Source organism: Schistocerca gregaria, chromosome 4 (genome assembly GCF_023897955.1).
Source record: "Schistocerca gregaria isolate iqSchGreg1 chromosome 4, iqSchGreg1.2, whole genome shotgun sequence".
Taxonomy (NCBI): domain Eukaryota; kingdom Metazoa; phylum Arthropoda; class Insecta; order Orthoptera; family Acrididae; genus Schistocerca; species Schistocerca gregaria.
Genome location: NC_064923.1, coordinates 37,244,015 through 37,270,123, shown reverse-complemented (window position 1 = coordinate 37,270,123; position 26,109 = coordinate 37,244,015). Strand labels below are relative to the sequence as shown.

Below are 26,109 nucleotides of genomic sequence, written 5' to 3'. Positions count from 1 at the left end.
ACTTTATCTGTCAGTGGTATACGTAAGTTAAATTTGGTATTTACCTGAAACTAACGAAACTCTCGGGAAGATCTTGGTGACAGCTGGGGAGTGAAACGAATTTCATTTTAAATCTGGTGTAATATTGCTATATGTCTCAGACAAAACAGCAAAGCTCTAGTGTATGTCTAAGTTAGTTTGGTTATGTGTATACGGCATAAAGTCAGTAAGTTGCTAGAAAAGTGCAGTGTCCCTAATTCTCTGCCTGTTGTAGCCAATTCTCTTTATTATCTTTTCATTCCCTCACTCTTCACTGAAGACGATGAGCTAGCAGAAGAGCGAAGTGCCTTTTCTCAAAGAAAGAAATTTGTGAGTAATTACAATTTCCAGGTACGTTGATATTTTTTAAAAGTAATGGTGATAAAACTGTGAATCCCGTCACCACACAAAAATCGAAACTATATTCTTCGTTAGGGGATATTTTGGAAGATGTAAAGTGCAGTGTATGAACGAAGCAAGAGGATTGGTATTTTGGGAGTGTGTGTAATGTGTGAGGGTGGGAGATGGAGAAATAAGGAATTTAGAATGTATGTAAGTAGGATGGAGGCTAGGCAGTAGTGATGAGGAGGAAAGAGTAGGAGAGGGTGAAGATGTCAGGGACTACCTTATGTGGAGGAGGGCAAGAAGTGGGTTAGGTCTGGAAGCAATGGGAATGTTAGGTCGTGTTTCATTGTCTGGGAGAGGGAGTGTGTTAGAATTATCTCGGGAGAGGATATGCAGAGTGTGATCATGTGCAGTTGGTGCAATGTGTCGATGTAGGTGGGGTAAGGTAACGAGGTTGAAAGTTAGAGCGGAAGGAGTGAGGTGTCAGCGTCGAGTTTGTCCGATTTGTAGGATATACAGAGATTTATGGGCTAGGAGGGGAAAGTGAAAGCAACGAAAGGATTCTGCATCCCTCTAAATCTGCTTAACGTGGTTTAGCCTTGGCTCCCTTATACACACATCAAAAAAAGTTTTGCTTCACCTCTGTTCCGAGAGTTCCGGAACCTGTACCGAAAATTGGAATAGAGATCAACATAAACATCATTTCCATCCTTTTTATTGCACATAAAACCACACATTGCACGTTGTACCATCACACAGTGAGACCTTCAGAGGTGGTGGTCGAGATTGCTGTACACACCGGTACCTCTAATGACCAGTAGCACGTCCTCTTGCACTGATGCATGCGTGTATTCGTCGTGGCATATTATCCACATGTTCATCAAGGCACTGTTGGTGCAGATTGTGCGACTCCTCAAAGGCGATTCGTCGTAGATCCATCATAGTGGTTGGTGGGTCACGTCGTCCATAAACAGCCCTTTCCAATCTATCCCACGCAAGTTATATAGGGTTCATGCCTGGGGATCCTGCTGGCCACTTTAGTCGAGCGATGTCGTTATCCTGAAGAAAGTCATTCACAAGATATAAACGATAGGCGCCCGAATTGTCGTCCAGTATGCTGCCGATATCGTTGCACTATCAGTCGGAGGATGGCTTTCACGTATAGTTCAGCCGTTACGGCGCCTGCTATGACCACAAACGGCGTACGTCGGCCCCACATAACGCCACCCCAAAACAGCAGGGAACGTCCACCTTACTGTACTCGCTGGACAGTGTGCCTATGGCGTGCAGCCTGACCGGGTTGTCTCCAAACACATCTCAGATGATTGTCTGGTTGAAGGCAGATGCGGCAGTCATTGTTGAAGAGAATGTGATGCCAGTCCTGAGCTGTCCATTCGGTATGTTTTTGGGCCCATCTGCACTGCGCTGCATGGTGTCGTGGTTGCAAAGATGGACCTCGCCAAGGACGTCGGGAGTGAAGTTGCGCATCATGCGTCCTGCGGTTGCACGAAAAGCATTATTAAACATGGTGGCGTTGCTGTCAAGGTTCCTCCGAACCATAATCCGTAGGTAGCGGTCATCCAATGCAGTAGTAGCTCTTGGACGGCCTGAGCGAGGCACCTCATCGACAGTTCCTGTCTCTTTGTATCTCCTCCATACCCAAACAACATCGCTTTGGTTCAGTCCGAGACCCCTGGAGACTTCTCTTCTTGAGAACCCTTCCTGGCGCAAAGTAACAATGCGGAGGCGATCGAATCGTGGTATTGACCGTCTAGGCATGGTTGAACTACAGACAACACGAGCCGTGTACCTCCTTCCTGGTGGAATGACTGGAAGTGATCGGTTGTCGGACCCACTCCATATAATAGGCGCTGCTCATGAATGGTTGTTTACGTCTTTGGGTGGGTTTAGTGACACCTCTGAACAGTTAAAAGGGAGTGTGCCTATGATACAATATCCACAGTCAACGTCACACTTCAGGAGTTCTGAGAAACGGGGTGATGCAAAACATTTCTTTGATGTGTGTGCAGCTGTTTACCTCTCATATTTCCCACCATTACTGAACTGACAATTCTTCGAAGCCCACGATGCGTGCTACCATTCGTGACTTTCTTAGAGTCAAGTTATGTTTTGAAGTTTTCATTTCATCTGTATGAACTTGAAGTCCCTCTCCAAATTTCAGTTTTGTATCCTTCACAGTTTGCTCGATGTGCAGACTGAATAACATCACAGAAAGGCTACAACTGTGTCTCAATTCATTCTCAACATCTACCTCCCTACAGTACCTTTGATTCGTATAATAGGTCTTGTTTCTGTAAAAGTTATGTATGAACTTGCGCGTCTTGCGTTGTATTGCTTCAGCCTTCACAATTTCAAAGAATGTCTTCCTGGCAACACTGTGTAATGTAAAAGCTACTATTGCTACGGCTTTAGGTTCCCCTTTCTTCCATCTTCCCACCGATCCTCTAAGACAAGTCATGTAGTCGGTGTTTCATGACTTGGCGTAAATTTCTCCGCATCCCTAAGTGATTTACCGGATTTATAATAATTCTTTAAAAACTTCAGTGTTATGTCGCCCTAAAGTTCGTTTCCCTTGTAGAGCCCTTCTGTTCTTTCTTCCACCTTTCGGCTTTCCATTCTTTGTTTAGAAGCAGCTTGCCGCCTGGTGTCCCTACAGGTGCCAGTCGTTTCTCCAACCGCCCCTTTAACTTTCTTATAAGTGGCATGTCTTGGTTGTAGTCATGCACGTTTCTACATATTGCATTAATTTTCTTCTCTAGCCATTCTTGGTTTGCTATTTTGCACTGTTCATCTCATTTTCTAATACTTACTCCATTCGTCGATTAAGTTCAGTATCTCGCTCGTCGTTCAAAGTTTTCAGCAGTGCCTTTTTTCCCTACTGGGTACTCTGTATTCGTTTTCCCTAGTTCAGTCAAAAGTTGCCTAAAGCTTCGTTTGAAGCTCTCACTAACTTCTAGTTCTTTCAGTTTATCCACATCTATCTTCTTAGTTTCCTACTGTTGTGCAGTTTATTCGCTTATGAGATTCATTTCATAACAAATAAATTATAGCGAGAGTTGACATTTATTCCTGAAAAAATTTTGCACTCTATATTTTCGTTTCGAAATCTATATTTTTCCATTATGTTATTTACCTGGACCTTTCCGGTGTCTTCAGATAGCTTATTGGTTAGACACGGTAGACAACCCAATGCGGCGAGGTCCACGATTCGTGGTTGGCGAGTTACAGAGGACGGTCGTAAATGATAGGGACATAGTCTGCCGTATAGGAGGACGTAACACTTCATTAGGAAGGAGAAGTTGTACATTGCCTGCCAAAAATTTGAAACACCCAGACGTGATGCTCGGATGTCAATTCAACTTCACACACATAGCGGCGCGAACACCTTCACACATCGAGTAATGACTGTGAAGGACATCGACGTGTTGTATACTTCTGTGGGACAATGTTGTCAGCACCTGACAGAGTCTGAAATGGGCCATCACTGTGGGTCTCCATTTGGGTATCAGGTCGAAACGTGTAACACCCGTATTTGTGGATCATTCAGCTGTGACAGTGGACCGATGCTGGACGGCCTGGGAAGGTGAGAGTGAGCGCAGGAGTGCTCGTCCTCAGTGTTCCGGCCTGCCACGTCTGACCACCGCAAGAGAGGATCGCCGTGTTGTGCACACTGCAGGTCTTTCACGTCTGTACATGACTTCCGGCGGCCAGTAATGGACTCCCTCCAACACTATGCGTCACGCCACGCCGTTCGTCAGCGACCACCGAGAGCCGTACTAAAGAATCACCGTCCCACGCGTATGCTGCAGTTAACACCACAACGGAAGCGGCTGTGTTTGGAGGAGTGACGTGGCCGTCATGCGTGGACTACTGATGGCCGGCGGAGCGAGCACTTACAACAGCTGTTTCCACTTCCGTGGTGTGGAAGGTGTTCGTCGCTTTACGGCACCTTTACCAAGTGAATCGACGCCTGCATTCAAACCAGATAGCATGCAACGTCACACTGATAAGTGTGTTCGTGCCAGCAAATCCCTTTTAACCCTTGTAAAGTGGATTCTATCTTGTAACTGAAACAACATCGCATTCCGTCTCAACTTGTGATGTATCATATCCTTTCGTCCCCAGTTTCAGGGTCCTTAAGCTTTTTTCAGAAACTCTGAAAACGTGCTGAGGGTGATAGAATCAAAAATTACGAAATAATTGAAAAGACCCTCAATAAAATCAGCTACGTGTTTCCTTAAGTTTTCATTGTAGGTCTTCCACTGTCAAATTCCAAGCCACGCCAGGTCAGACGCATGGCATCTCAGTTGCAAAAGTTCGCCAATGCGAATAGGATTCGCACTCTGTCTGAGTGTTCCGTACAAATTTAGTTACAGATATAGACAGTTCACCCATGCCAGAATCCAGAATCTCAACGATTTTGTCTGTTATCGATATCGATACTGGCAAGATATTGGTTCCGGAAATTGCAAGAGTTTCGACAAAGTTTTATGTTGTAAGCTTAAATTTATTGTGCAATTTCACATTTTAAATCCCGAGAAAAAGTGATCTTAAACAGACAGTCGAGTAACAAATGAAATATTTTTCGCGTTGTATAAATGCAAATTAACAATTTTCGGATTCTTTTTTCTTTACTTCTATTGTGATATTTTGCCTCTTCTCGATAAATCTCAAGATTCTAAGTCAACGGAAAGTACGCTATATGTTTCGATGAGAGAACTAGCGAGTATCGAAATAACATCAATGACACTATCACTTCACTGCACTGACTTATAAGCTGAAACTTTTTGCTCTAGCACGGGGCCGCACACCTTCGTGTGTGACATAAATTTCAACTTGACACGTCTACCCGCTACTGAGAAAATGGCTTTTCAACAGTCGGACAGACAGACGGACAACGAAGAAATCCCATAAGGATTGAGTTTCAACCGACTGAAGCACGAACCATAAAAACGGCCAAGACTTTTAACCAAATGGTTAGCCGAGTTTTGGCAGTTGAAAGGTGTTCGATTACACAGAAATATAATTTCTTCCGTACCTCATTCCACCTAAAATCAGGACCCACAACATGTTTAATGAGCGTCCGCAGAGGCAGATTGGTGAGCTCCTGAAGACGGGCAAAATATGTTTGAAATTTTTAACGAGATACTTCGGGAAACACGCAAGATCGTGTCTGAGAGATAGCCTACTCACTAAAAATTCAAAAGTCTAATAAACAAATTGCTGAACAACTCCGATGCCTTTCTTCAATCTGATCTGCCGGGAAGCCCAAACACTGGAGGAGCACTTAGGAATGGGTCCCAGAAGCGTCTTGTTCGCCGCCTTTCTTACGGATGACCTACGTCTCCGTGGAATTTCCCCAGTAAACCGAAGTCGACCGGTCGTTTTCCCTGCAACAGGCCTTGCGTGCTCGTTGCATTTCTTGCCGCTTTGCAACTTTAGACCCAGATATTTAATCGATGTGAGTGTATCGAACAACACGCCACTAGCAGTACATTCGAAGATTACACGATTGGTTCTCCTACTTAACTTTTTTCACTACTTAATTTTTTTCACAGATAGAGCAAGTTACCATTCATCACAACATGTACGAGTAGTAATTCTATCCATGTCATCCTGCTTACTCTTGAAAATTTTGAAAATTGGTGTTCAATACATTGATTGATAATTACCAAGTAAGTGATGTAACGTGTAACCGTGGAAGAGTTATTTCCAAATAAAACAAACTGTCAACTTCGGACACACAACAAAAATCTCATTGTAGTTAAAGGAGACCATTACAAAGTGTATAGTAAGTGTATCAAAGCTGTGTAGATGAAGACAGAAGTACCGGTTGATCAAAAAGTCAGTATAAATTTGAAAACTTAATAAACCACGGAATAATGTGGATAGAGAGGTAAAAATTGACACACATGCTTAGAATGACATGGGGTTTTATTAGAACAAAAAAAAGTATTTCTAAACGCGTGAAAGATCTCTTGCGCGCGCCGTTTGGTGATGATCGTGTGCTCAGCCGCCACTTTCGTCATGCTTGGCTTCCCAGGTCCCCAGACCTCAGTCCGTGCAATTATTGGCTTTGGGGTTACCTGAAGTCGCAAGTGTATCGTGATGGATCGACATCTCTAGGGATGCTGAAAGACAACATCCGACGCCAATGCCTCACCATAACTCCGGACATGCTTGACAGTGCTGTTCACAACATATTCCTCGACTACAGCTATTGTTAAGGAATGATGGTGGACATATTGAGCATTTTCTGTAAAGAATATCATCTTTGCTTTGTCTTACTTTGTTATGCTAATTATTGCTATTCTGATCAGATGAAGCGCCATCTATCGGACATTTTTTGAACTTTTGTATTTTTTTGATTCTAATAAAACCTCATGTCATTCCAAGAATGTGTGTCAATTTGCAGCTCTCTATCTACATTATTCCGTGATTTATTCAGTTTTCAAATTTATACTGACTGTTTGATTACCCGGTACATTAAAGACTCCGGTGTAGGCCTTGATCCAGCAGAGAATTTTAAATAGCTGACGATGACGATGACGATGATGATGATGATGAGGCCTTGTCCAACGTTGGACTCGACATCTACTTATTAGAAGGCATCGGGAGGAAACTCTAACCTTTCTCCCATCCGTTCGCAAGCGAGGTCGATCATTCCGGAAGTGTACAGCGGAGCACTACCGCACATTCTTCTAGAACTTTCGTTCAGTCATTACGCCTACGCCGGCGGCGGCTGGCTGACCCAGCTGTTGTTTTGTTCACGAACGAGCGCAAATTTGCCCCAGCCCCTCCCAGCCAGCTGTGTACACGGGCGAGCAGGTGCGGCGCGGGTTCTTAAGGCGCGAGCGGCGGCCTCAGTTCTGCATTCACAGCACGATGGTCGCCTTCAGAGGTCTGGTCTTCTTCGTCGCCTGCGTCGCGGCTGCGCTCGCCGAGGGTGAGTCGCACACCTTGATTCAGATCACACTAAAGCGGCCGTCCATCTACATCCGTGTTTCACTGCCACTTCGTAAAGTTAGATGTATGCTCCGGAGTACGTAGACTCCCGACCACAAGTGTGATCAATATGTCGATACAAGTAACAATTTCTGCGAACTAAAGGGAAGAATTTTAAGATAGTACATGTAGCAATTAATAACGAACACTATCAAAACTGAAAGTAACGAAGTTAATTAGATTCATCAGTTTAAGCTATTAAAAGTGCCGTTGTTCACCAATCTCACATTAGCGCTTGTTTTATTGTTCTTTACTATAACTTCGCGATTCAACAAAAACTTTCTGTAGACGCTGATATGACTGAAATGATTTCAGTGCCAGAAATCCAACTCTATCATAAATCGACGAACTAGATCTCAAATTCCATTAGAAACATTTCACCGAGTGCGTTCATATTTGTGCATATTCCTTGTGTCACAGATACAAAGAAAGAAGTCACTATAGTTACGTGTCCTTAGGAAAACAATTCTAACAGTGGTGTCAAAAACTTAAGGACGAACGTAACTTTCACGTGATGTCTCACTGGCAAGTAACTTACCTCGGTGAAACTTGTATCATACATGGAAAATACTGCTACGCTACAGTACAGAAGGCAATTGAAAGCAATAAGGAATGAGCCGAAAATAAATTACACTGAAGTCACCCGTTATTCGTGATGGTCTCCTGGACGTTACAGAAAGTGTGATCACCACGGAGGACACTGCAGCGTGCTCCCACGGATGGTAAGGAGATATCTTGCTAGGGCGTTCCATTCATCCAGCAGCGCGGTTCGCTACTGCTGGCTGGCAGGTGGTGTGTGTGGACGTATTGCAGCCCACCTCTCCATAGTATGCCACACGTGCTCAGTGGAATTTAAGTCGAGCGAAAGGGCAGGCCACTCAATTCGCCGAATGTCCCCTCGTTCCCAGAGTTCCTCCCCCTGAGCTATTGGTTGCCATCACGCATTGTCATCCATAACAGCGAAGTCAGGGCCGAATGCAACTCTGTACAGACACACATTCAGAAGCAGTGCCACGCGGGGTAGCCGGGTGGAGTGGCTACCCTCGTCGGAGGCTCGAGTCCTCCCTCGGGCACGGGTATGTGTGGTGTCCAGTTTAAGTTAGATTAAGTAGGGTGTAAGCTTAGGGACCGATGACCTCAGCAATTTGGTCCCAGAAGACCTTACCATAAACTTCCAAATTCCCAAACTTTGGGAAGCAGTACAATGACACAAACTTTGACCATTAGGCGTACCGTGTTCACAGATTTGGAGACATTTTGCCTCCCCACACAGTAAAATCTGGACCACCACATCGGTCATGTTGTTTCTGGGTGTTTTACGTCTTCCCACACGCCGCCGTATAAGGTTACGCCTAGCGTCGAATATCACCGTTTTGACGGTCCAGCTGTTACGGTGCAGAGGGGCGTAATGTTGCGTGGGCGTACTGACCTCCAAACCGGGACGCGTTCGGCCCTGAGTTCAGATTCATGGATGACAATAGTGAACAGCGCAGGTGGATGGACTCTCGGAATGAGAGGGTATCTGGCGAAACGATTGGTCTGCCCGCTCTTCCGACTCAAATCCCACAGAATGACGTTTCCGCAGCAGGTCCACAAGCGCCGACGACGATCCGGGGGCCTCCAGCTGCGCGGCTGTCTCAAAAGCCGTGTGGCCAGCACGAGACCACGTTTCACGACGCGGAATGCCGCCCGTTGTGATCGCAAAAACTGATAAAACCTATGTCCAACCTTTGTAATGTGCAGGGGGCCGTCACGAATAGCGGATGACTTCAGTGCAATTATTGTCTTTGAATAAAGATGCCATTTCTTTTGGTCTCATTCCGCATTTCTTCCATTCGGCTTGTGTGCTATACTGTAGCAGCTCTTTCTATGTACGGCCAAGTTTCATCGTGCTATGTTAGTTGGGAGTGACAGGTTGTACGAAATCTACTTCCGTCCTTGAGCTTCGCACACCACTGCATGTGCGAAAATAGCTGCACACACAGGTTTGTCATTACTTCTAAGATTATTTCCGCCTTAATTGGACAATAAACAAACACAAAGACACAAACATCTACGGACGGGTTGCACGGTTGTCTCACCGCTAAAATCTAAGGCTTTATTATTATCATCTTACTGCAGTGTAGCGGAAGAAAACCATAACTTGTGAGGTGAGACAGGCAAAAGTTGAAGGAGCAAAACGTTGCTGAAAATAGTCTCACGAGGAGACGGCCATAGCTATAAAGTTAAAGAGGAGGCCATTTCAGAAATGTTGGTGTTACAACATCTGTAACTAATAACCGTATTTTCCTTTTTCTTCTGTTGCAGAATCGGCGTGGGACGGCCTGAGAGGTGGGTCGGATTTTCACTTTTAACGAGCAAGAGAAAATTTTCTGATGGTAGATCGTAAGTACTGTTTGGGTAATATCTCATGAGAACGGCGAGAAGTATACTAATTTTCTGGGTATGGCTATACTCCCTACGCTCTGGCACAATGTCATTGTTTTCTACCCTTCACAGTCTACAACTACACATTTTTTACTGTTTGACAATTCCCCTTCAATGTCTTCCGTACATTCTTCTATCGAAGAAAAAATCGGTCCTTAACGTGACACGAGTGCCTTAGCAATTGATAAACTATCGAAAGCCGACACATATGGAGTATCACATTTCTTGTTTCTAATTTATTGCTTCATAAAAACCAACCCTGTTCTGTGCGTAAGGCACGTCGCATAATACATTAATCACAATGAGTATCATCTACATAAGTGCAATCCCACCCCTCACGCCATCGCCACTTCCACTCCCATGAACCATGGACCTTGCCGTTGGTGGGTAGGCTTGCGTGCCTCAGCGATACAGATAGCCGTACCGTAGGTGCAACCACAACGGAGGGGTATCTGTTGAGAGGCCAGACAAACGTGTGGTTCCTGAAGAGGGGCAGCAGCCTTTTCAGTAGTTGCAAGGGCAACAGTCTGGATGATTGACTGGTCTGGCCTTGTAACAATAACCATAACGGCCTTGCTGTGATGCTACTGCTAACGGCTGAAAGCAAGAGGAAACTGCAGCCGTAGTTTTTCCCGAGGGCATGCAGCTTCAGTGCATGGTTAAATGATGAGGGCGTCCTCTTGGGTAAACTATTCCGGATCTCCGGGCGGGGACCAATCAGGAGGACATCGTTATCAGGAGAAAAAAAAAAACTGGCGTTCTACGGATCGGAGCGTGGAATGACGGATCCCTTAATTCGACAGATACGTTAGACAACTTAAAAAGGGAAATGGATAGGTTAAAATTAGATGTAGTGGGAATTAGTGAAGTTCAGTGGCAGAAGGAACAAGACTTGTGGTCAGTTGAATACAGGGTCATAAATACAAAATCAAATAGGGGTAATGCAAGAGAAGGTTTAATATAGAATAAAAAACAGGAGCGCGGATAAGCTACTACGAACCTCTTAGTGAACGCATTATTGTAGCCAGGTTAGACACGAAGCCCGCGCCTACCACAGAAGTACAAGTTTATATGCCAACTAGCTCCGCAGATGACGAAGAGATTGATGGAATGTATGAGAGGTAAAACAAATTATTCAGATAGTCGAGGGAGACGAAAATTTAATAACATGCACGACAGGGATTCTACAGTAGTAAAAGGAATAGAAGGAAAAGTAGTAGGTGAATATGCAATGGGGGTAAGGAGTGAGAGAGGAAGCCAGTTGGTAGAATTTTGCACAGAGAATAACTTAATCATAGCAAACACTTGGTTTAAGAATCATGAAAGGAGGTTGTATACTCAGAAGAGGCCAAAGACCCTGAAAGGTTTCAGATAGACTATATAATGATAAGACAGAGATTTAGGAACCAGGTTTAAACTTGTAAGACATTTCCAGAGGCAGATATAGACTCTGGCCACAATATATTGGTTATGAACTATAGATTAAAACTGAAGAAACTGCAAAAATGTGGGAATTTAAGGAGATGGGCCCTGGATAAACAAAGAACCAGAGGTTTCAGAGAGTTTCACAGATAGCATTAGGGAACGATTGACAAGACGGGGAGAAGAAATACAGTAGAAGAAGAATGGGTAGCTTTGAGAGATGAAATAAGGCAGCGTAGCATCAAGAACGTAAAAACACGAGGGCTAGTAGAAATCCTTGGGTAACAGAAGAAATATTGAATTTAATTGATGAAAGGAGAAAATATAAATATGCAGTAAATGAAGCTGCCAAAAAGGAATACAAACGTCTCAAAAGTGAAGCAGTAAATGAAGCTGCCAAAAAGGAAAAAAAGTCTCAAAAGTGAAATCTATAGGAAGTACAAAATGGCCAAGCAGGAATGGCTAGAAAATAAATGTAAGGATGTAGATAGGGGTAAGATAGATACTGAGCTAAGGAAAATTAAAGACACCTTTAGAGAAAAGAGAACCACGTGTACGAATATCAAGAGCTGGCCGGCCGCTGTGACCGAGCGGATGTAGGCGCTTCAGTCTGGAACCGAGCGACCGCTACGGTCGCAGGTTCGAATCCTGCCTCGGGCATGGATGTGTGTGATGTCCTTAGCTTGCTTAGGTTTAAGTAGGTTTAAGGATTTGTAAGTTGTAGGGGACTGACGACCTCAGATGGTTCAAATGGCTCTGAGCACTATGGGACTCAACAGCTGTGGTCATCAGTCCCCTAGAACTTAGAACAACTTAAACCTAACTAAACTTAGGACATCACACACATCCATGCCCGAAGCAGGATTCGAACCTGCGACCTTAGCAGTGGCGCGGTTCCGGACTGCGCGCCTAGAACCGCGAGACCACCGCGGCCGGCCAGACCTCAGATGTTATGTCCCATAGTGCTCAGAGGCATTTGAACTAATATCAAGAGCTTAGTTGGAAAACCACTTTTAAGCAAAGAAGAGAAACAGAAATGTGCATGTAGTATTAGCGCAATGTACTTGAGGGCAGTATTATGGAAATGAAAGAAGACGTAGATGAAATGGGAAATAAGTTACTGCGTGAAGAATTTGACAGAGTTCTGAAGGACCTAAGTCAAAAGAAGTGGACAACATTTCATTAGAACTACTGACGGCCTTGGGAGAGCCAGTCCTGACAAAACTCTACCATCTGGTGAGCAAGATGTATGAGACAGGCGAAATACCCTCAGACTTCAAGAAGAATATAATAATTCCAGTCCCACAGAAAACAGGTGATGTCAGGTGTGAAAATTACCGAACTATCAGTTTAATAAGTCACGGCTGCAAAATACGAATTCTTTGCAGACGAATGGAAAAACTGGTAGAAGGCGACAACGCGGAAGATCAGTTTGGATACCGTAGAAATGTTGGAACACGTGAGGCAATACTGATCTTACGAATTATCTTAGAAGATAGATTAAGGAAAGCCAAACCTACGTTTCTAGGATTTGTACACTTGGAGAAAGCTTTAGACAATGTTACTAGAATACTCTCTTTTCAATTCTGAAAGTGGCAGGGGTAAAAATCAGGGAGCGGAATACTATTTACAACTTGTACAGAAACCAGATGGCAGTTATAAGAGTTTAGTGGGTATGAAAGGGAACCAGTGGGTGGGAAGGGAGTGAGACAGGTTGTAGCTTCTCGCCGATGTTATTCAATCTGCACATTGAGCAAGCTGTAAAGGAAACAAAAGAAAAATTTGGTGTCGGAATTAAAATCCGTGGAGCAGAAATAAAAACTTTGAAGTTCGCCGATAACATTGTAATTCTGTCAGAGGCAGCGAAGGACCTAGAAGAGCAGTTTAACGGAATGGACAGTGTCTTGAAAGGAGGATATAAGATGAACATCCACAAAAGCTAATTGAGGGTAATGGAATTAGCAGAATTAAATCAGGTGACGTTGAGGAAATTAGATTGGGAAATGAGACACTTAAAGTAGTAAAAGGATATTAAAGTAGAGAGGTTATAGAGAAGATATAAAATGTAGACTGGCAGTGGCAAGGAAAGCGTTTCTGAAGAAGAGAAGTATGTTAACATCGAGTATGGATTTAAGTGTCAGGAACTTGTTTCTGAAAGTATTTGTGGGGATAGTAGCCATGTATGGAAGTGAAGCATGAAGGATAAATAGTTTACACAAGAAGCCTTCGAACTGTGGTGCTACAGAAGAATGCTGAAGATTTGATTGGTAGATCACATAACTAATGAGGAGGTACTGAACAGAACTGAGCAGAAGAGGAATTTGTGGGACAAGTTGATTAGAAGATTTGATCGGTTGGTAGGACATGTTCTGAGGAATCAAGGGATCACCAATTTACAATTGGAGGGCAGACTGTAGGGTAAAACTCGTAGAGGGAGACCAAGAGGTGAATACACTAAGCAGATTCAGAAGGATGTAGGTTGCAGTAAGTACTGGGAGATGAAGAAGCTTGCACAGGATAGAGTAGCAATGAAAGCTGCATCAAACCAGTCTCTGGACTGAAGACCACATCAACAAGTGCATTTTTATCCTTATCTGTAAAATGTAATACTAAAGAAAGCAGTTCGTGCAGGATAACTTAACAGTAAGTACCTTATTCACCCCTGACATCTTCACTGCTAGTGGGCATTATCATTCATCTTACTGCTTTTGCTAGATGAACACTCGCAACTTCTTCATTCCTGGCATGCACCTCACAACATGACTCACATCTCCTATTTTATTGATATTTCCCTCCCCTGTGAGGTTGCCACTGCTGTGCCATATTTTCTCATAAAATAAAGCGTACAACTGCTCGGTTGGATGTGTTCCATTTGCGCTCTCTTCTATGTTTGAAATGAAGCTGGGAAGATGGAAGTTGAACTTCCACTGATACAACTCCACTGTCATTCATCTACCTCATTTTCCACAAATCACTTTCAGGTGTTTGGTGGAGGAAAAGTATAATAGTATTTCAGCGAAACCTTATGCAGGGAGCGTCACCGAAATTAATAATTACCAAAGGTGGTATATTTTATTACCATCTAGCACTCCTTATTTCGGAACTTGCTGAATAAACGCTGTTGATCCTTATTGCTTTCAGAAGCAAGCAATATGTCGTTTCTACCCAGCCGGGATTATTCTGTCTGTTAAGAAAATAGAATGGCAGAGTTTCCTGCGGTACTGCATACTTTATCCGGCGTAAAGTTTCAATGCAGGAGTTATTGAAGGGTGCAGGATATGGAATCTTTCAAAAGGGAAATTATGTCCTACTGGACGGGAAGTGGCGCGAATCTTCTTTAGAAGCAATTTTGGAATGTTACATGCGGTCCCCTAGCCAATATAAATAATGAAAGTGTTATCCATCATGGGATACGTAAGTACAGTTGTAAGATTATACATTTGTTCTGCGATCACCAGTTTTCCATATACTGACAGTTCCAAAAAAAAAGGTGACACCAGGTATTATTTATCTTCTCTGGTTCAAATGGCTCTGAGCACTATGGCACTTAACATCTGAGTTCATTAGTCCCCTAGAACGTAGAACTACTTAAACCTAACTAACCTAAGAACATCACACACATCCATGCCTGAGGCAGGATTCGAACCTGCGACCGTAGCAGTCGCGCGGTTCCGGACTGGAGCGCTTAGAACCGGTCTGCCACCGCGGCCGGCTTATCTTCTGTCGCTCTTTGTCTATCTACTCATTTATCTACCTATCTGTCTATCTTTATATATATGTTTTCTCTTTCTCTCACTGTTCCTCACCATGGAAAGCTTTCAGACGCGCCCGTGTACCGGGAGAACGTAGTACCGTACATCTGTTACAGTGTCATCCTTGAGAAGAAAACCCTTAATTTTACTTCAGTGCACAATTAGCTGCTGTAAGTGCAAGTATGTTGGTCTCAATATGCAAATAAAACTGACACAGCTGCTGACCGATTATAGTAGTGCTTCGTAGTTCGTTACGCGTTCGCCACAGTTGATGTCCTTGTAGTGTTCCGACGCATTGGCGGCACTCGAGCCGTAAGTATTTCACACAGGACACTCTCGAAAGAATGTTATTGAAACTCGGATGACCAAATGATGAAAGGTAAAGGGGGAGGCTGGAGCTTGCTTGTGAGAACGTACTAATTGCTCAGTGTTCGGCAGTATGACTTGGAGAAAGGAGGCATGACTTCCACGGTGATCCATGTGTTAAGCAACCACTTTGGTACTGTTCTAACTTTCACGCTTTCCTCGTTTCATTTCGGTACTTGCTCAACACGATGGAAACCCCGCACTGACTGCAAACAGTCTGATTATAATTCTTCCTTATCATACCTATATTAAGGAATGATACATGGAGCGCAAAATTAAACAGGTCCTCAAAATACGGTATTTCATGCACCTTACGATAGACGCTCCAGCTAACATCACTGACACGCCTTAGGGCACATTTGCAGGAACAGTTTTATTTTGTATATGTTCTGCATTTTCTTTTTTCTGTTGCGTAGGTTGTTTGGTTGGATAACGTGGCCACTTTTCGTGCTAGATCATTTTACAGTATATCATCTTAAAAAATGAAGCATGCGTTTTACTGTGTTTGAAACAGGCTGGTTGACAAATAAGATATTGTGTAGCAGATTAGTTTTATTCTGAAGTACGAAACAGGACGATAGTCTTTACAAGAAAAATGATCCCATTTAGTTGACTGCACTAACTTGAAGGAAAGGAGTGGTAGGTTAGGAGTGTTTTTGGAATAGATTATTTTGAAAAGGATATGGAACTGAAAACATGTAAAGAAGTATTGCAAAGCAGTGTTTTGGAAACGGTGGGTGAAATGTAGGGAGTGCAGCCCTAACGTGCAGAGGAAGGGGGATGCTCTGTTAAATCTGAAAGGGACGGTAGATCTGTGGGCAGATCCCGTGGTCGGTTAGGAGGAAGTGGTTAAAATTCTGCTGGGACGGGATGTAGAGCATGCGTGGGTGTGAGGCTGGGGAAATGCACTGGTCCGAGTGCAGAAGTGAGTCAGAAGTAGGTGACCAGAAACGGGCTGACTTGTTAAGTCCATACTAGATCCTAGTAGGATGGGTTCGGGGACACAGTTGGTTTGGCATTCATTTCTCGAATATTGTGGGACGTCGAGAAAGGGTGGCGTGTGTCACGTTCTGGGGTTCGTTTCCTGGGTGGTGACCAGAGGACAGTGATTGTGGACTCTCGACTAGGAAGCACCTCCCCCCTCCCACTGACTGACGCCCCCTACACGTGTCCCGCAGTGCGCTGGTCGGTGCTCGGCCTCGCGGACATCTTCCACCTGTCGGCGTTCTTCGACATGCCCAAGACGGTGAGCGACGCGACGTCCGACGGCTGGGTGCCGGCCGTGGACTCAGGCGTCACCTCCAACGTGACCACCTACTGCATGGAGAACGACCCGCGCGTCTGCATGCTCTACGACGCCAACGGCGTCGCCGCCGGAATCGACGTCAGCGTGAGTACTGCCGCAGCTCCTGTGCTCGAGTTTCCTCCCTTCTCCTGTTTAGTTATCTGAACGCACGGACTACCTGTACAACGTATGTTGAAGGCGCTCTCGTCGAAGAAGCTGCTCATATTAACCTGCTGTCTGAGGTAGATTGTCCGCTTCGCCACCCGGCTGCTGTCTCGTTTACCGCCTGGACTCTTTTCAGGTGGTCGTCGACGACGTGGCCAACCTGGGCGTGGACTACGACTGGACCTCGCAGGAGCTGTACGTCGAGATGGAGCGCTTCGGCGTCCCCATCTACAGGACTCGCGTCTACTGGGTCCCCGAAGGTGCGTGCTTTCTGCTGCCAAATGTCTTACCAGCCGAGGTAATAACTGTAAACAGTTCTGACATCTGCAGGAACGCCAGTTCACACTGTGTCTCCTAAGTTTCGAGAAGAATCAATTTATTCCCCACCTTCTGGGTTCTGTAACGCCTGTCAATTGACGCAGTAGGAATCCCACGAAATTTGGGACGAATATAGTCTCATGGCGAAACAATAAAAAAAAATCCATGAAGTTTGAAGAAGGCGTAACCTAGAGGACGCGTGATGACAGCAACGGGTTATTGACGATGAATAAGGAGGCTCTAATGAAGTCGCTATCGACAGCGACAAAAATGCCATCAGGTGCAATAGCGTTGTGATGGGGCGGACACGCGATATTGTGATCGTAGATCTTCCCCTCGAAGTAATATGGGACTCATGAAATTTTACTTTCGTAACTTGTGTTTGATAGCTCGAAGAAGATTCAGTGCGGAAGGCAGCAAAATCGGTTACTTAGGGTGTCCAACCAATAACACAGTCGTTCAGATTGGGGACGACAGAGGAGCAAAAAGTTCGGCCAATAAATTTCCACAAATGCAAGGCACAATTCTTTCGTCACTAAATGACAGTATTGCTTTCTGTCGATAAAAGAAAAGAAATAAAAAAATAAAATAAAATAAAAAAAGCCTTCAGCCACAAATAAATGGACTTCAATGAAGAACAGAGTCCAAGAACATCTCACATATTTAGTGTGATACTTCGTGCCACTCTAGAAACTGTGTCTTTCATTTCTGCCTGTCTGCAACTTAGAGTCTTCTTTATGGTAAGTAACAACCTGGTTTTTTTCCCCCCTACATTGCTGTGTGGTGATATCGCTACGTATATGTGTCAAGGAAGATTACTGCAATTACCAGACAGTCAGCGACCTCCACTCGAGCCTTTGAGGGGCTTGCTACAGAAGGAATCGAGCTAATACATTGAATGCTATTGTTCATAACAGAATAAATGGAACACATTTGTGTTTCCTTGCACAAAATGCAGAGTGTTGTGAAAATGTTTAATGAATTGTTCCTAGAACTGTGCGTCAGACTCAGTTAGTATTTGATTTTCTCATTGACGGTTTTAGAGTATCTCCACCTACACCAAAAGCCGCCTTCCGGCACGTGGCGGGAGATACTTTCGGCACCACCAGCTTCCGCCCCTTCCCAGTGGGAAGAAGGATTGTCGCTGGAGCTCCGTATGACGTCTAATCTCTTTGGAATTTTCGTCCTGATCGTTTAGCGAGACCTTTGTGGGAGGAAATGATGTGTTGCCCTACTCTTCTCCATGTGTAAGCTCTCCGTGCTGCACAACACCTCTCTTGTTATGTCTGCCACTGGAATTTGTCCAGCACCTGCGTACCGCTTCTCCGAAGAGTGAACGATCCTGCGACGAAACGCGCCGCTTCACGCTGGCTCCCGTCTATGTCACTGACTAATACTATTTTGTAAGGTTTAATAGAAATGGTGGACAGGATCCAACGAAGAGCGGCGCGTTTCGTCATGGGAGAGCTTTGCACTGATGCTCAACATACTCCAGCGGCAGAGGCAACAAGAGAGGCGCTTTTACCATTGTAATGTAACCCCTGTATCGCCTCTGTGCTTCACCAAGTGGCACACAGTAAGTGGTCGGATATGTGGCAGCAGCGTCTCTGTTTTGCAGATGTGGTGACCAAGGGCCGCAGCACCTGGAAGAACGGACTGGGCAGCGGTCTGTGGTTCGAAGGCAAGAACGGCCGCATCGAGATCCCCATCGAGCAGTCGCAGATCGAAAGTGAGACGCTGTACACGGAGCAGGCGTGCATCCCCACCATGGGTGAGTTCCCCCACCTGTACACGGAGCAGGCGTGCATCCCCACCATGGGTGAGTTCCCCCACCTGTACACGGAGCGGCGTGCATCCCCACCATGGGTGAGTTCCCCCACCTGTACACGGAGCGGGCGTGCATCTCCAGCATGGGTGAGTTCCCTGACCTGGATGCCGCCGGCGCTTCCTGTACGTGTTTGTCTCCCGAGGAGACAGGTGGTGACATGTGTGAATGTAACCGTTCAATCACTCTAACAGGTAATCGTTGTAAAATGGAGAACCGAATTAAAAACTCGGCAGAAGCCGGCTTCTAGGACGATCAGTTTGGGTCCCAGATAAAATGTAGGAAAACGATTTGCACTACTGACAATGTTTCATCTTAGACGATACATGCAAGAAAGGCAGAGCTAGTCTTATAGCATTAGCTGTTTTAGACGAAAGTATGAAGAAGTGCAGGCCACGACGCGCCGAACCCAGACATTATTCATACGGTATTTGAGAATGAGAGCACTCAGTCTTGGAACGTAATTTACGTGTAATTTAAAACCTTAACGAAACTTTCCCACAAAATGATGAAAGGAAAAAAGGTTTATAGCTTACCAAATTTTTTCCGTTGATGCAACTAAACTGTCATATCACGCATGACGTGTTAATGAAGTACTTTTTTACTAGTAATTCTATTCGCGACGCATTTGTGAGGCGGTATTTAGAAAAAAAAGCACTGAAAGTACTTGTAAGATTGTTTCATTATACGACACATGGTTCAGGAGATGTGACGTCACAAGCACAGTAACTGAAAGACTAAATACGTCAGAGATGTGTGTACAAGCATGCGTGGCATATGTTAAATGTATGTGACATGGCTGTACGTGGGTGAAGCACCCGGTAACAAACTCCTCCCCGTCTTGGTACAGATGTCAAACATCTGGCAAGAGGTAGTGTGGTGGTAAGAAGCCTCAACCTCCCACTGGTATGGGGTGATGCACCGAGATGGAGTGAAAGAGAGGGGAAGGATGAGATGGGCTTTGATATGAGGGAGGGGGTAATGATCAGAGAGGAGTGACGACGGCATGGACAGAATGAGGGATGGAGGAAGAGATGGACCGACATAAGTCGGTATAAACAATTACCTGGGGAGCAGTGGATATTCAACTAGTATGTAATAAAACATATACCCACTAATGATGCTACAGATGTGATTTATATGTATTTGACGATGCTGGTGCTGATCCCGCATTTAACATTTGACGATGCCATTATGGCTGCAGTACATTAGGATTTTGTTTTTATGAAACAGATCTGATGATGGTCGTTAAAAACCGAAACCGGTAATCTGTTAAACAAAAAAGATTGTGACCATAGACGTAAATTAAAGAAACTTATTGGATGTGCAAAAGCTGTGCGGGAAGAAAAATGAAGAATAATTAACATTTCGCAAAAATAGATGAAACGCAATCCTATAATAAGCACAAAGAGAATTGCATCTGACGAACAGTAATTAATCCATCTCCAGTACGTAACACTAACCAGATCATGTTATTAATTATATACACAGAATGAGGCGTGTTTGTGAAAACGCAGTTCATGACGTTTTGCTCAAACACCGAGTTTCGATCATAACGTCTTGAGCAGGACTCCCTAGTTTTGGTTCGGTGGACCTCGGTCGATTTCGACACACAAATGTTTTGTGTCCGTCCACTGCCAACACTGGGGATCTAACGATAGAGAACGCCCGTGTACAGTGGGCATTGAAAAGCGATAATCGTCCTTTGCCCCTCAAAGCACATGTGTAGCAGTGGCAGTGTGAGGGAAGCGCGCGGCTCGATCCCGCCAGCCCAAGCAGGCGAAGCGCTGGGAGCCCCTGGGTGGAACTTGCTTCCTGCGCACCTCCCTGAGACTTGGTTCTGGACGCTGTGAACAAACTGGGGCGCTGTTGCAGGCATCCACTACTACCACAACATGACGGAGAGCGCCGACTGCTCGCAGTTCCACCCCTACTTCCTGCTGGTGGGCAAGGACTCCGGCAAGGTGCACGGCGTGGGCTTCCAGGCGTTCGGCAAGGCCAGCAAGACCAACAGGGAATGGTTCGAGGACATCCCAGCTGCCGCCATCAAGGTAAGCTGAGCCATCGTTACCTACGTCACTCTGAAGAGAGAGGCGAGTCGTGATGGATCTCCCTCCAGTTGTTGCGTAGCTGTTTCTGTAGTCACGATGCCGGCAATTGATCCACATTTTGATACGTGATGATTGACATTGTAAGCTCCCTGTTAAAAGTTCCTCATACTGGTTTGTGGTTTGGAAATCTGGTCCAGATTTGGCATCTCACTTAAATAAGCACTCACTTTCTAAACTACTGTTTTTTAATAATAAGTCGCACTATGCAAGACGGTGATGAACATTATTGGCATACATTTTTCGGAAATTCACATAACAGTATCAGCAGTACGGAACGTCACATGACTTCGTCTTCAGTTTGATTCTCTTGGGACTGTGCTACAAAGGAGGTATACATACTCTTACAACAGATAACCTAATCAACAGCGACTCAGGACTCCAAATAGAAATAAGTACAGCGTGCAGCCCACTCTTGTGGCCATTCAGATATAAGCCTCAATTTTCATCGACAGCTCCGTCGTGTCCAAATTACCAACGTTGGTTTAGCTCTCGGCCCCAACGACGCCTGGGAGCAGCATTGGTGAGCCACGCACAGTTAAGAAGTTCCACTGTTCATTTACTCCTCAGACCGGACAGTAAATGCACAAGTTCAGTAACTTTGAACCTCTGGATACCAATAAAGGATAATGAAATCAAAAACAGGTTCAAGGTTCTCCGATAACATCGTCTTAAGGACATGTATTAAAAAATTCGACAATTTTTCACGAATAGAAATTATGGAAGTGACCATCCCCCAGTTGGTACTTATAGTTCACAAAAATCATAGTTTTTCGGGTGTAGCTAAATAACGGGCACAGATTTTCAAAAACGGAAGAAATGGTGCTTCTAGATGAATGCCTAAAGAATGTGTCGTTAAAATTTCACCCATTCTCTATGGTTAGTTATTTAGATACGTAACTTGGCCCATAGTGCAAAAGACTAATCTTTCCGTTTTTCTACATAAGTATGGTAGCTTTGAACCTATTGATCCCGGTAACGGGTAACGATACCGAAAAAAGTTTTGAAGTTTTTCGAGAATATAATCTTAACAACATTTGGTAAAAATTTCTGCCAAGAATAGAATTATATACGTGGCTGTCTCCTTATCTGGTATTTTTTGTACCCAAAACTCGCGTTTTTTGGGGTTTTCTTAGGAACTACCCACGAACAAATTGTGCTTTTAAATGCCGCCAACGTTTCACCCTAGACCAACCCTAATGGAAAGGTATTAAACGATTTACTCAATTTGCCTGTGCTGGAGGAAGTGTGTGAAGCATAAGTCCTCGCTCTGTACTGTACCGTAGCTACGGTAAGACCGTTCTTCCAATGGGCCTATCCAGAACTCTTGTTTGACCCCTTAGCAGAAACAGAGGTATGACAGCCTGAAAAATCCCATTTTTGCCCGTGGCTTTTGGAAACGTGGACCTCATTCAACTACTTGTTTGCAGACTAGGTATGTGTAGCTCACAAGCTACGCAAGACTTACGATGCATAGGCTTCAGCTGTCGAACTACTTCCCCTCCGGCCCTCTTCACCCCACTACCGCTCAATGATCGTTGGCAACGAAGTACCCACCGCTAGAAATGTTGCCCGCCCAAGTACGAAGTCTACGCACCTATGGAACATCGTAATTTGGACAGAATTATCCATGCTGCAGAGCCTTTTAATTGTCAGAACTCTTTTATATTTTCCTTCTACGCTGTTAGCTGCCAGCACTTCTCGAAAGACACCACAGCGTGACGGTATTTGCCCTTTGTCGGTAACGGTCGGTCCTTTCATGCTCAGACATCGGTGTCTTCTGGCAAATTTTACGCACGGCGTGTTCTTCGTTATCCTTACGCTAATTCCGTCTTTACGTTTCAGACGAACTTGCTCTGATGGAATCGCGAACTATGAGCATTATTTGTGCTCAGCGAGGAGTTACCGTAATGACCCCCATTTGCGTTTGTATTACTTCATTAGAGCGTAGGCACGGCCAGAGCTACATCAGAGTCGGATATAGACATCAGGACTCCCATATCACTCCAGCTGCACACGCCCCACACCAATACAGAGCCTCCACCAGCTTGAATAGCCCCCTGATGACACGCAGGCTCCATGGGTTCATGAGGTTGTCTCCATACTATACTATTTGAAACGACTCGATACTATTTGAAACGAGACTCGTACGACCAGGCAACGTATTTCCAGTCGTCTACAGCCCAACGTCGGTGTTTTCGGGCCCAGGGTACAAGAGTGGACGTTCGGCTCCGAAAGCTCAAATCGATTATGTTTCTTTGAATGGTTTGCCCCCTGACACTTGTTGATGGCCCAACACTGAATTCTGCATCAGTTTGCGGAAGAGTTGCATTGCAGTCACTTTGAACGATTCTCTTCAGTCGTCGTTGGTCACATTCTTGCAGAATCTTTTTCCGGCCGCAGCGATGTCGGAGATTTGATGTTTTACCGGTTTCCTGATGCTCACGGTGCATTCGTGAAATGGTCGTAACGAAAAAATCCCCACTTCTCGCTACCTCGGAGATGCTGTGTCCCGCCGCTCGTGCACTGACTACAACACCATGTTCAAACTCACTTAGTTCTTTACAACCTGACATTGCAGCTGCAGCAACCGATCTAAAAACTGCGCAAGACACTTGTTTTCTTATACAGGCATTGCCGACCGCAGAGCTGTATTTTGCCTGTTTACATACCTTATATCTCTATAGTTTCTTCGGCGCTTCAGTGTGCTACACGAACTATTCAAATCGGGTTAGTTTTGTCAGTACAGTCGCAACAAATGCGGTAGAATTCCATCAGCTAAACAATAGCGTTTTTTCGGAAATAGTGGCCACTTTTTCTCAGCAGTAGAGTAGAGTTTGCATTTACACTAAAGGACTAAAGTTTAGCAGATTACTCCTCTTCTTCTTCTGCGTTTCCACTTAGAAGTTAGCCGTTTGCGACGTCGACAGGCCTCTTTCGTTCCAATCATCCGATCTGTCTCCCAATGCTTCCTGTAGGCATTAATATTTTTCCCTTCTTTGCGCTGGCCTCCTTCCTCCCCTTCTTCCGAGCGGCTCCCAATTTAAAATCTTCCTTATCCACCTGTGGTTTTAACAGGTTTAATAATAGCAATCACGTAGTCGCATCCAGCGTACTGTGACTAGATACATCGAGTGAATTTTGTCTATTACTATTGAGATACCGGTCAACTGATGTCTCGCTGTAATACATTTTTCCCTAATTGTTCTGTTTTTATCCTTCCACAATTTTGCTCGACCACCCGTAGTCTTTAGGGAACTCATTGTATTACTTTCTCTGAACTCTGCGTACTGATGACGCTCTATCAACTCATTGCTCCACACTTAAGGCGGGCATTTCATATTAAAGCTATCAGAGGTATTTCTTATAAACAGAAACCTGTGTCAATCTGAAGAGACGAAGCTGCTTTTGTCTTTCCATTCCGAGTTTGCCTATCTAGCTCAAGGATTTCTTCCACGACTAAAAATACCACAAACACATTTTTTATCAAATTGAAGTGGATTGAGAGCTTGAATGACTCATGCAGCACCATATAAAGGTTGACTCTGACCAATTCCCGTACGACTGCAGGCTACTCGTACCGTTCTCATTATAATTACTGATACTATTATTAGTTTATAATATAAGATAAGAACCCGTTTACGAGGATGTGCCATTTTTGTGACCCATTCCCGTAAGTAGCATGACGTCATTCATTTTAATCAGATAATGCTAATATCCCGTACTTATCGAGGCGGCTTCCGTTCTCTAGTAGTCAGTGGCGCCGGCTGCAGAAACTGTGAGGTTACCACTGACCACGTAACATTATTTTGTAGTGGAAGAAGGTCTTCACTTAGTGCACTGAGCTTAGTGAGATCTCCTTAATAAAAGGAAGAAGTACTAGGTTAGAGCTTAACACCCTCTGGACAGCACGGTCTTAGAGATGGAGCACATGCTCGGATCATGACAGCGTGAGAAAGAAAATCGGCCGTTCCCTATCAAAGAAACTATCCCAGGACTTGCCTGGTGCCATTTAGCAAAATCGCAGGTAAATCTGGATGGCCGTGCAAGTCTCTGAACCATCGTCTCCCCCGAATGCAATTCCAGTGTGCTAAGCATTAAAAAATACTGAAACTGACCCCCAAATCGAAAGGCTTCCTCCACGCATTGAGCCACAGGCCTTCAGGTTTTTTGTTTCTAGCACTTGTCTAATTGAGGAAACACTGTAATAAACAAACAATAACCTTACTGTTGTGTTACTTTTTCTACCTTACGCACAATCGTTCAGCTTGGCGTTAACATGACTACGTTCTCTGTTGCAGCCGACGGTACCACACTCCCCAGATTGTCTGGTTGAGTGGGTGGAGCAATATGGCGTCATCTCCCTGCACATCTACTTCAGGGACAACGAGCTGACCATATTCTGTTAGAATAGTGCGCTTTTTGGAAAAGAAACTAATAAATAACAACTCTGACCATGCAGTGTGTCTTTCAGTTCAACCATACTCTTCCACTGGTCTATCGGTGCAGTGCACAGCGAAGTCTGCGTGTGAGTGTCTGTGTTAGAGAGAGAGAGAGAGAGAGAGAGAGAGAGAGAGAGAGAGAGAGAGAGAGAGAGAGAGCTCCATTCAGAAGAATCTAAGTTAGAAATGAAATTTCGTGCATGTAGCACGAATAGAGAGGAAGACACTTAATCTGTCTATACAAGAATAATTTCGAAACATCAATCCTAAAAAACGCCGAGATTCTTTGACTGGAAATCGATTATTAAACTTCATGTCTTTCAAATATGTTACGGAGTTTCTGAGTTATTTGATTTAGTACACATAAATAAGAGTACATACGTGAAGTAGGGGCAAAATATTTTTTCGTCGCTACTCTATCAAGGCTAATTTATAAAAATGAGTGAAAGTCACAAAAGTAGTACACTGCTTAACAGTTGCTAAGCAACAGAGCGTTGCTGGAAAGAAATAATTGCAGGCAATGATGGACGACATGAAACACAGTACATCCGTAATGGAGGTGGAGTGGTTTATTTATAACGAAAAGCAGTACAGATTTCACCACGGGGGA

The 26,109-nt window shown here is 44.5% G+C and overlaps 1 protein-coding gene across 2 annotated transcripts; it reads left to right on the top strand.

Moving 5' to 3' along the window:
• The first annotated feature begins 7,244 nt into the window (after positions 1-7,244).
• Positions 7,245-25,518, top strand: LOC126267150 (uncharacterized). Of its 2 annotated transcripts, none has more exons than XM_049972087.1 (7): positions 7,245-7,330; positions 9,697-9,720; positions 16,535-16,746; positions 16,943-17,066; positions 18,743-18,895; positions 20,825-21,000; positions 25,359-25,518. In XM_049972087.1, exons 1-7 carry the CDS (start codon positions 7,270-7,272, stop codon positions 25,464-25,466), a joined length of 858 nt encoding a protein of 285 aa, XP_049828044.1. In that variant the 5' UTR covers positions 7,245-7,269; the 3' UTR covers positions 25,467-25,518. The 2 variants fall into 2 exon arrangements, with proteins under 2 accessions (XP_049828044.1, XP_049828043.1); XM_049972086.1 differs by having other exon boundaries at positions 18,743-18,943.
• Positions 25,519-26,109: the final 591 nt, after the last annotated feature.